The sequence below is a fragment of the Galeopterus variegatus genome, unplaced genomic scaffold (assembly GCF_000696425.1).
Source record: "Galeopterus variegatus unplaced genomic scaffold, G_variegatus-3.0.2 Scaffold24, whole genome shotgun sequence".
Classification (NCBI taxonomy): Eukaryota; Metazoa; Chordata; class Mammalia; order Dermoptera; family Cynocephalidae; genus Galeopterus; species Galeopterus variegatus.
This window is the reverse complement of record NW_007726135.1, coordinates 592,753-603,293: the sequence shown is the minus strand read 5'-3', so window position 1 is coordinate 603,293 and position 10,541 is coordinate 592,753. Positions and strand designations below refer to the sequence as shown.

The 10,541-nt window shown below is 41.7% G+C and overlaps 1 protein-coding gene across 1 annotated transcript in view; it reads right to left on the bottom strand.

The window, feature by feature from the left end:
• The window catches only part of TRAPPC9 (trafficking protein particle complex 9), a 672,769-nt gene that overhangs the window by 463,677 nt on the left and 198,551 nt on the right, over positions 1-10,541 (bottom strand). The window contains exon 18 of the mRNA XM_008568452.1: positions 347-471. Within this exon, the coding sequence (XP_008566674.1) occupies positions 347-471 (125 nt within the window). The remainder of the gene's footprint in view (positions 1-346; positions 472-10,541) is intronic.

Here is a 10,541-nt window from a genome sequence, read left to right as displayed (position 1 = left end):
GGGGGGGGGGGGGGGGTAAATATCCAAACTCAGAATAATAATACAGTAAATAAAATAATAAACAGGCAGGAAATATTCCATATTAATCATTGCACTCCTTGAGCCAGTCTACAAAATCCCAGTGTTTCAAGGAGACAAGAGTTTGCAACACCAAACACAATGCTCTCAAGCTTCATCGCAACTGCTTTCCAAAACATTCCACAGAAGAAACAGGAAATACTGAGGAAACAGTTTTTGAATACACGTTTCCTTTCCTTTCTGGAAAGTATTCAAAATTCTGTCTCACCAAAGCCTTTACAGACACCAAGAGAAGCACGTGGCAGACCTGCTCTGCATAGCGACTCACCTTCACGTGGCTGAAGTCACCAGCTCTGCTGCTCTCAGGCGGGTTCACAGGTTTGCTCTCCACACGGGGCCGAATGACCTGTCGAAAAGGGCTGGACAGGGGAAAGCCGCTCACACTGATTCCATCTGAAAAATGAGAATAAAAATTGCAAGTGAGACGTCCGCGTGATCCTTCCAAAGGTAGGGATTTCAATTCATAACCAGTAACCAGAAGGAGCACTCAGTTTCTGTCCTCACTTCTCCACCTAGCCTCAGTTAACAACTGCCCGAGGAATCTTCCATGGGCACATGTTCACAACTACCACGCACAAGAAGGACACAGCTTACCACCTGTGCCTGACCTTTGTGCCCGCATCCTCCCCTCAGGCCTTCAAAAGAGCTGCTACCTCAGTGGGAAGCCTCTCCCCTCCCTCCTCCAGGCCGGCTCAGTCCTGCTGCCACTTCATCTTAGTCTAAATGCCACCTCCTCCCCCAATTTCAAGTAGCCACTACTCTCTGCCAGGGACCCTATTTAAACCTCCAAGGAGCATTTGCTGCCTCTGACCTTTTTCCTACTTGTTAACGTTATCTCCCAACTTGTCTGTCTAGCCCAGGACTCATCTTCAAGTCCTCTCTTTATCTAACCCCATGGGAAGCCCTGCCAACTCCCCAGCACTCCCAGGAACGGCTTTCATGGCCAGCCCCTTGGTCTTAGCCATGGTCACGTCCTTCCAGGACTAATGATGTAGTCTCCTGGCTGTTCTCCCTTGTCACCCTTGCTCTTTGCCATCTGCTCTCCACACGGTAGGCAGGGGTAGCCTGCTGAAATGTAAACCACACTGTGACCCTCCCATGACAACTGTTGTACTCAAGAGGAAATGCCAAAGTCTGTGCAGGTTTCCAAGGCCACCATGTGATGTGGCCAACAGTCACCCCTTAATTCCCAAATAACTGAGGACCCCAGCTGAATTAGTGAGTTGTTTCACTACAGTTTTATTATTTTCAAGAACATGAAGAGATTGTCTCCTAATAGGTTATTTTCAAGTAGTTGGAGTTCCCAACAGAAACCAGCTGGCATGTAGAAGTACACCTGTGCCCATGTCAAGTACGACAGACTTCTACTGTAAACTAGGCCAAGAGAACAAACTTCCAGCGGCAATCTGTGCCAGAGCTGAAAGTTAATACTGATTTTGATTTAAGATACAGGGAAACAACAAAGATGAAAGAGCAAATGGCAAAAAGTGAGGCTGATAAGATGACAATTCATATCTGCATGGCATTTTATAGTTTATAAACTTGCCCCCATTTTAAAGAAGAGCAATGAATAATCTGCCCAAGGTGGTATTGGCAATAACTGATCGTAGGCATGGTACCTTGCGTGAATGAGCATTTAGTAAAGTTGACTGGATGAATGGATGAACAGATGAATGGATGGATGGGTAGGTGGGTAGGTAAATGGGTAGATGGATGGGTGAGTGGTTGAGTGGATGGGTGTGTGAGTGGTTGGGTGGGTAGCAGATCCGAAATACACACTCAGTGCTTTTGATTTCAAGCCTAGTATCTTTTTCACTGCAACACAGTTGTTGAGAACGAAAATTTAAATGGCTGCACGTCTCAAACAAATCCATCTAAGTAAGTTTTTACTAAGAAAGTAAAGTTTCTTGTGATAAGATGAAGACCATTCACTTTTAATTGATGCAAAACAAATACTTCCAAATTCTCAATCACTTAGACCCAAGGCCTTATGCCTAATATCCCTTTGCAAAAACTAATAATTAACCAAGCATAATAGAGATAGATTTTTTTTTAAAGTAAAGCTTCTCTTAAACATCATTTGCTAAGGTATATTCCCTTAAGTAATTCAATTTCCAGGATGTCAAACAAAATTCAACTAAGGTAAAGAAGAATCAAATAATTTTCTGTTTAGAGCCTTCAAGTCTTCAAATCCTAAATTATCTCGAATAAGTTAAAAAAAAAAACTAGTCTACTTGAAAGGGTCATCATACCTTATGCTCAAAACAGCACAAGCAGGAATCAGATACTGAACACCTATAATAAGAAAAATTATTGGGCCGGCCCGGTGGCGCACTGGATAGTGCGCCGCTTGGGAAGCGCGGCGGCGCTCCCGCCCGAGGGTTCGGATCCCACATACAGACCGGTTCCCGCTCGCTGGCTGAGTGAGGCGCGGGAGCAACACCAAGGCTTGCAATCCCGTTGCCGGTCCCCGGTCCGGTACGGGGGCAACACTGAGGGTTGCGATCCATTGCCGGACACGGAAAAAAGACAAAAAGACAAAAAAAAAAAAAAAAAGAAAGAAAAATTACAATTGATCTGTTTTCAGCAGTAATACCTATGGAAGATATGTATGAAGATAGTGACTAAGCATTTAAGAGTAAATTTATCTCTGCACTTCTAGAGAAAAGGGAGGTGCCAAACAGGCCCTCGTCTAAGCACCAAGTGCAGGCAGCAGAGGCCCACTAGATGTCCCACAATCTGGACATCAGGAGATTCCACTCCTGATAACAACAGGCTAGACAATTCAGACCAACTCAGCCACCAAGAACAACTAGAAAACATTGACAAAGTACTTTTAAAATCTGTTCAAACATTACAGAGCTAACGAGGCACTGAAGAACTACAGGGTTACAATCTAGCAAAAGTAAATCAGAGACATGAGCCTGGCATAAAATTTCCCCTAAAGTTGCCTGCAGATTCCAGAAGAGCTGACCAAGAGGCTGAGAATCTGAGCAGAGCCTTTGACATATTCAAAGGATTAGGTATGAAAAAAACCTGTGGTCCAGTGTCCCCATGGATGGTGAATCCCAGAGGCTTCGGTTGGGACCCCAAAGGATGACACACTAAGCGAAGTTGGACTGAGGACAAGCAGCCTCACAGAGACAACAGCCCAGATTTGGACCACATCAGTCCCCGCAGCTGCATTTAAGCAATTCTCCTACCAAAATACATTCCTTGTCACTCCTTGTTCTGTTCCATGTTTCTCCACCTTTGTGTGATGGAAATCCTCTTCCCTCTGACAGCCGTCTTTGCATATCCTGATAGCCCCAAAGTCATCGTCTCAGTTCAAATGCCACCTCCTCCATAACACCGTCCCTGGTTGCCCTAACTGAAAGCAAGTACTCCTTCCTCTGAACTCCAGCGTCCTCTCTATCCTGAGACCTGGGCTCACTGCACGTTACCCTGCACACAGGCAGAGAAGCCACGTGTGGCACTCTGAGCTTTGGCCCCTCCACCATCCGGCTGAATGACCTTCACCACATCACCTAACCCCTATGAGCTTTAGCTTCTTCCTCCCTAAAATGAGATTAATTAGAACACATAAATTGTAGGATTATCTAGAAGAATAAATGAATTACTGCATATGAAGTATTTATTACAATGCCTGGTACATGGCAAAAATAGCTATTATTATTATTATTACTTCATCAACTTGTGCCCATGTCTTAGATTCCTCAGGTGACTTAGAACTCCCTGAAGACTAGCTCAGTAGATATTAACTAAACAAGTTAAATTACAGAATCATAGTTGATATTTAATTTACGCACAAATGCTCAACAAAAATCCCGACATCCATTCAACAACCAACTCCTGGTTACTGAAATTCCATTGTGTGTCTCTGTGCAAAGACTTATTTGCAAAGACTCAATCAAAAGCTGTTAAGTTTGAATGAGTTAATTTTCTCTCTTTTTTCTCATTATTGCAGCACAATGGGCACAATTTATAAAACGTCACCACTACACCATGATGTCTGCTATGAAAAGAACTACTATTATGAATACAGATATTTGCAAAACATAAACTCCACATTTTTTAGCATCCTGCCCTGGAAACTAGGTCAAGTGGAGCCTGTCGGTGAGCATGTACTGAAGACCACTCTAAAATGGAAACCAACTCAAGGGACTCAATGAGATAACTGGTGTAAAAATACCTTTGAAAAATACAAATCTGCAATGTCTTGGGACTAGAAGGACCTGGCATATCAGCACTTTGCAAAAAAGACTAAAAATTACATCTGAAATTTGCCTCCTTTTTGGGCATGACCCCAAAACCTCAAAGAAACCTCAAAAACCTGTAATCTCCAAGCTCAGAAAAATAGCAGAAAAGTCACTCTATGGCTTCTTTACAGACTAAGGAATTCTGTTCTGTAATTCAAGTGAAGATGGAGAAGACACGCAGTATATAAATTACGAATGAGCGTAGTAGGCAAAAGCCAGCACCTGGAAGACTGGAAGTTAAGCCCTTAGCCCATGCAAGGACAGAGCTGGAGAGAAAAAGGGGCGGCTGCAGGAGTATGGCAAGAGATTGCATGGAAGGAGGTGTTGTGAGTAGGGACCCAAATCGCTGGGAACGCCTGCAAAGGAATCTTTCCAGTTGTGATAGGGTGGAGGGGAAAGAATTATGTTCAATCAATCAGCCAATTTTTTCTGCTAACACAGGCTATCACAAATAGAACAGAGAACAGATTGGGATGACAATTAATAGAAAGACAGGACAAAAAAAGTTACAAACAGATGGAGGCAGCCTAGTAGGAGGACCAAAGAGTTTAATGGATTTATCAAGACAGAAGATACTTAAGAATGGTAGGAGTCTGGTAGATCACCATGAATAAAATTGAGCTTCTAGAGAATTTCATAGTTACCATTTATAGTGCTCAATTTTCCTATGAAGGGCATCTCTGTCGGCAATTCAGAAACACAGTTTTGCATGCTAAAATAATACTTCTCTCTTGAATAAGCCATATCACAACTATAATGACAATTACGGAAGATGACAGCTGAGAGCAGGGTCTGCACAGTGGAAAGAAAAAGCAAAATCACAATAAAAATAACTCCACTAGTAAGGGTTGGCAGCAAGTGCCCCATCCTTGCGTGGCACCAGGTACTCGGTGCACACAGGCTAACTTACTCCTCATACCCTGCAAGGTAGGCATTGGCTTACTATAGATTCTACAGAGGAGGAAGCTGAGGTTCTAAGAAGACAATTAACTTGCTCATTACTACACAGCTCATCAGAAGCACAACAAAACTAGAATTCAGGACCATCGGATCTGTCACTAACCAGCAAAACTGGGCAAAATAATACATTTTTCAGTCCTAACACTGAGCTTCTATGATACATTCCAGCTCAGGTTGTTCTGCAGAGCATCACAGGGTCAAAACTGTACCCCATACGTCCCACTAACCCTATCTTAAGCAGCCTCTCTGTGGCTCAGCATCCATCTCCAGGAATGGGGTCTAATCAGGGAATATGGTCATTTTTGCACACTTTCAAAAGAGACGCTAATGCACAAGTCTGAGTATACATTTTTCTCTCTTGGGACAGGCACCTAAAATTGACTAGAATAAAATGGAACTAGAATAAAATACATTTACAACAGCAAAAGGGGACAGCAATCTCTCAGTGGGAGTTTATCAGAGTATGCTGTTCCAGGTAGAATATATTTCAAAGATGCTTTCTCATTTATTCATAAAATCCATGGATGCCAAAAAAGCCCATCTGGTTATCATAAAATATCCTCACAAAAACCAAAGCAGTAGAAGCAGTTGGCTAAGAAACTAGCCCATACTCACCCTTAATTTCCACAGAGAAAGCAGCATGCTCATTCATTCAGGAACTTTGTAATATGTTTAGGGAAGAAAAAATAATTGTTCGGAAACAGTGGCCTTCATATACTATTCCAATGGAAGGAGTCTTCGTTCCCATGGGCAGCCTCACTTGGACTGGCCTCCCTCTGTGGGATGCTCCCTGCGACTGGACCAGACTTGAGATCTTCTGCCCTTGCTGACGTAAGGAGCCTTCATGTACACACATGCTTAATAACTTCCAACCAAACACGTGAAATGTTTGGGGTGGTTCCCAACTTGTTCTAAACTTAGATTGTGGTGATGACTGCACAACTCTAAAAATACATTTAGAATCCACTTAATTTATGGTATATGAATTTTATCTCAATAAAGATTTTTTTAAAAAGTAAAAGGTGGTACAATTTTCTTGAAATACAAACACACTTCAAGGAAAAAAGATAAAGGAAAAAGAAAAATTATACCCAAATGAAAGAAAAGACCAACCGCTAATTTCTCAACAGCAATGAAAGCCATTAGACAGTAAGAAATCATCTTCAAAGTACTTAAGACAATTTAACCACTAAACTAGGCCTATGTGCACAGAACTATTTTATTTTTAAAATAGTATTGGTTTCTTTTCCCCAGGATAATTACTATATTTATCATTACACAATGTAATCATTTTATTGTGGCTCCTTACCAATTTCTTGCTAACTACCCTTCCCTCTCCCCCTTTCCCACCTCTGGTGGCCTCAGTTCTGTTCTCTCCTTTTGAAGAGAATTATTGTGATTGTTGTCTTTGTTTTTTAGCTACCACTTATGAGGACATGTGGTATTTCTCTTTCTATGCCCAGCTTATTTCACTTAAACATAATTTTCTCTAAGTTCATCCATGTTGCTGTGAATGGCAGAATTTCATTCCTTTTTATGGCAGAGTAGTACTCCTTTGTGTATATATACACAATATCTTCCTTATCCAGTCGTCCATTGGTGGGCATTTAGGTTGATTCCATATCTTAGCTATTGTAAATAGAGCTGCAATAAACATGGGAGTGCAGGTGTCCCTTCGACATGATGATTTCCATTCCTTTGTGTATACATTCAGCAGTAGGATTGCTGGATTATAAGGCAGTTCTATCTGTAGTTGTTTGAGGAACTTCCATACTGTTTTCCATAATGGCTGCACTAATTTATTATAGTTCCACCAACAATGCAGGAGGGTTCCCTTTCTCTGCATCCACACCAGCATTTGTTATTCTGTCCTTTTGATAATGGCCAGTCTAACTGGGGTGAGATGATATCTCAATGTGGTTTTGATTTGCATTTCCCTGATGCTGAATGATGCTGAACATTTTTTCTTGTGTCTGCTGGCCATTTATATATCTTCCTTTGAGAAATGCCTATTTGGCTCCTTTGTCCATTTTTTAATTGGGTTACTTGGGTTTTTGTTTTCGCTTTTTTACTATTTAGATGTCTGAGTTCCTTGTATACTCTGGATATTAATCTTCACTGGATGCATAGTTTACAGAACTATTTTCTAAGAATAACAGTGACTGCCATAAAAGATATTTTCTGAAAAAAAAAACTGAGAAAACTTACCACCAACACATCCTCACTGGGAACATCTAAATGATACACTTCAGGAAAGCAGAAAATAATTTTAGAAGGAAGGTCAGAGATGCAAAAAGAAATGGTGAGCATAGAAAATGTCAAGCATATATACATCTAAAGATTGTGCTTGAGTCAATTCAAGTTTTCAATGCAACAAACATCCCCTTGGTCTCTACGCTGTACATACAAGGCAACATCACATAGGAAGAAGTCCTTTAAAACTGCAGCCCTGAAATCTGAGAGTGGACACCTTCTGGTGTCCCAGATAACAAAAGAACACAAAGGCATGATTCCCCGTGGCAGTGCACAAAGACGCACACTTTCACACAGTGACATCACAGGGAGTGCATCCTGTCACCTGCAAGGGGAAATGTGAAGATTCACACAGCAGCAAGGCCTCTCACAACAGACACAGCATAAAATGTGCTCCAAGAGCCAATCTCCAATTCAGGTCGTATTTGGGGCCCACTGATGGTAACAATCATCGCAGCTGGACACTAACACCATTTAGTCACTGGCCACATAGGAAATCAACTACAAAGCACTTTTAAACCATTGAATAGTCCTGTTAGCATACGAATATTAATGTATTTCCTTCCCCTCTAAAGAAGGTTAAGAAGAAGTGGATGAAACAGAACCAGGTGAGAACTCAGCCAAAGACAAAGAGGACATTTGTGACAACTGGGGACAGGCCGTGAAGTGTATGTCCAAACCACAGTGTTGCTTTCTCTTCTGTGGAAATCTTCAAGCGAACTGGAAACTTTCCAGCCATGGGTGGCTATCTCAGCATCCACCCGACTGACACAGGAAGCTCAGACTTAGGCTGAGGCCCTTACAACAGTGCCCTGTGCTAAAATTTCTCCTGACCATGATTGTTGAAGGCAGGAACCCTACATTTAAAGTCTGTATCCAAGTAGTCTATCGCAGCACCCAGCACACAGTAAATACAGAGAAAAATATTGGCTGGGTGAATGGATGACCTAATGTCATTTCCTAGTTACTACATCGTAAGAGAGGCCTCACAGTCTCAGGTGCTGCCCAGCACATACGTGACCCAGGGCACACCTCCTGGGCTGTCATTCACGGGGACAGTGATGAGCAGGTGCTCCCTGAGGTTGTATAATGTGGTAGCCCAGAACTGCACAACTGCACACCTGCACTGAGAAGTACCTAATGAAACGGAGATGAATCAATGACTTTGTGAATGAATGACTTCATGAGTGAATAAGTAAATGACCATCTTTCCAGCAGAGAGAAAGGTGGGTTATTGCTAGGCTTTCAAATACAAGGATTATTTTTCAAAAATTAATCAATCACTTCTTTGTAGAGCAAGAATGTCAGAATAAATTACTTAGAAGAATAGTAAGTTTCTTGTCACAAGAACTAGCCAAGCAGAAGGCAGATAACTTGTTATCCAAGGTCTTGGGGAGCAATGGAGGATGGGTGAACTGGGGTCACCTGGCTCCCACCCAAACGTTATGAATTTTCTCCTCCTTCTCTAAGCAGCTATGGTGTCATCCACAGCATTAACATCACCCTAGGCCAGGCTTTCCCCCTATTCACATAGAGGAAGGCAGAATAGAACAGAGTCACTGGATGAAGTCCCCCAAAATTAAGAGAGATGAGGGTCACATGTGTCCTCTTCACTTGGCCAAAAGCAATTTGCTAGAAGGAGTACTAGATTCGGAGTCAAAGTCCTGGCTCTACCGACCCCTGTCCCTCTGACCCTGGGAAAGACACTCAATGTCACTGAGTCTCCACAGTAAGATCTCCACGGTACTAACAGCATGTTCTTCTTATGTTTCCATTCTGGATTTTATATCTTTTATCTCTTGTTTACATGTGTTACCCCATTTCTATTTGAAGAGAAACACAAATAAATGAACATCAATTCTCCAAAGAAAGCCACAGAGATAGCTCAATTAGCATGTGTTATTTTAGGATAAAAATCGGGAAACAAAACCGGAGTACTGTCAGTTTGAGATTAATGTAGGAAGTCTTTTTCATAAGATGATAAAGGGAGAATGGTGGCGTCCCAAGACAAGCAATACATGTGCTTGTTTTCCTCTTACAAGAAATTCAAAGTACAATCTGAATGTTTTGGGCATTCTTCACAGCAGCCCTAAAGCACTGAACATCCCTAAAAGGCAGGAAAGCCATTATTTCTTCATTAAACAGTCAGCCAAATCCCAGAAATCACAAAGCTGACAGTTTCAGAGTAGATTACTGATTTAACAAATTATCGAAAGAAAAAGCTCACCCCATCATCCCACAAACCTTTCTTCCCCACAAATTAGTTTTAAAACCATATGGCCTAAGTCTCTCAAGGACTAACTTTGAGAGTTTCTCTCTCCTCCTACACACACACACACACACACACTTTTCAAAAATGTTAAGAATGTTAGGTCCCCAGAATGTGCTTTGCATTCTTCTGCCACAGGATTTTTACGCATGCATAAAAAACTATTTTTCCAAAAGCACGGGCAACCAAAGGAAAAATAAACAAATGGGACTATATCAAACTAAAAAGCTTCTGCACAGCAAAAGAAACAATTAACAGAGCTAAAAGACAACCAACAGAGTGGGAGAAAATATTTGCAAAATACACATCCAACAAAGGACTAATATCCAGAATATATAAGGAACTCAAACAACTTTACAAGAAAAAAACAAGCAACCCAATCAAAAAATGGGCAAAAGAGCTAAGCAGGCATTTCTCTAAAGAAGATATACAAAAGGCCAACAGTCATATGAAAAAATGCTCAACATCACTCAGCATCCAGGAAATGCAAATCAAAACCACACTGAGATACCATCTCACCCCAGTTAGGATGGCAAAAATCCAAAAGACACCGAAAGATAAATGCTGGCATGGCTGCAGAGAAAAAGGAACTCTCTTACATTGTTGGTGGGAATGCACAATGGTGCAACCCCTATGGAAAATGGTTTGGAGGTTCCTCAAACAATTGAAGATAGATCTACCATATGACCAGCTATCCCACTGCTGGGAATATATCCAAAGAA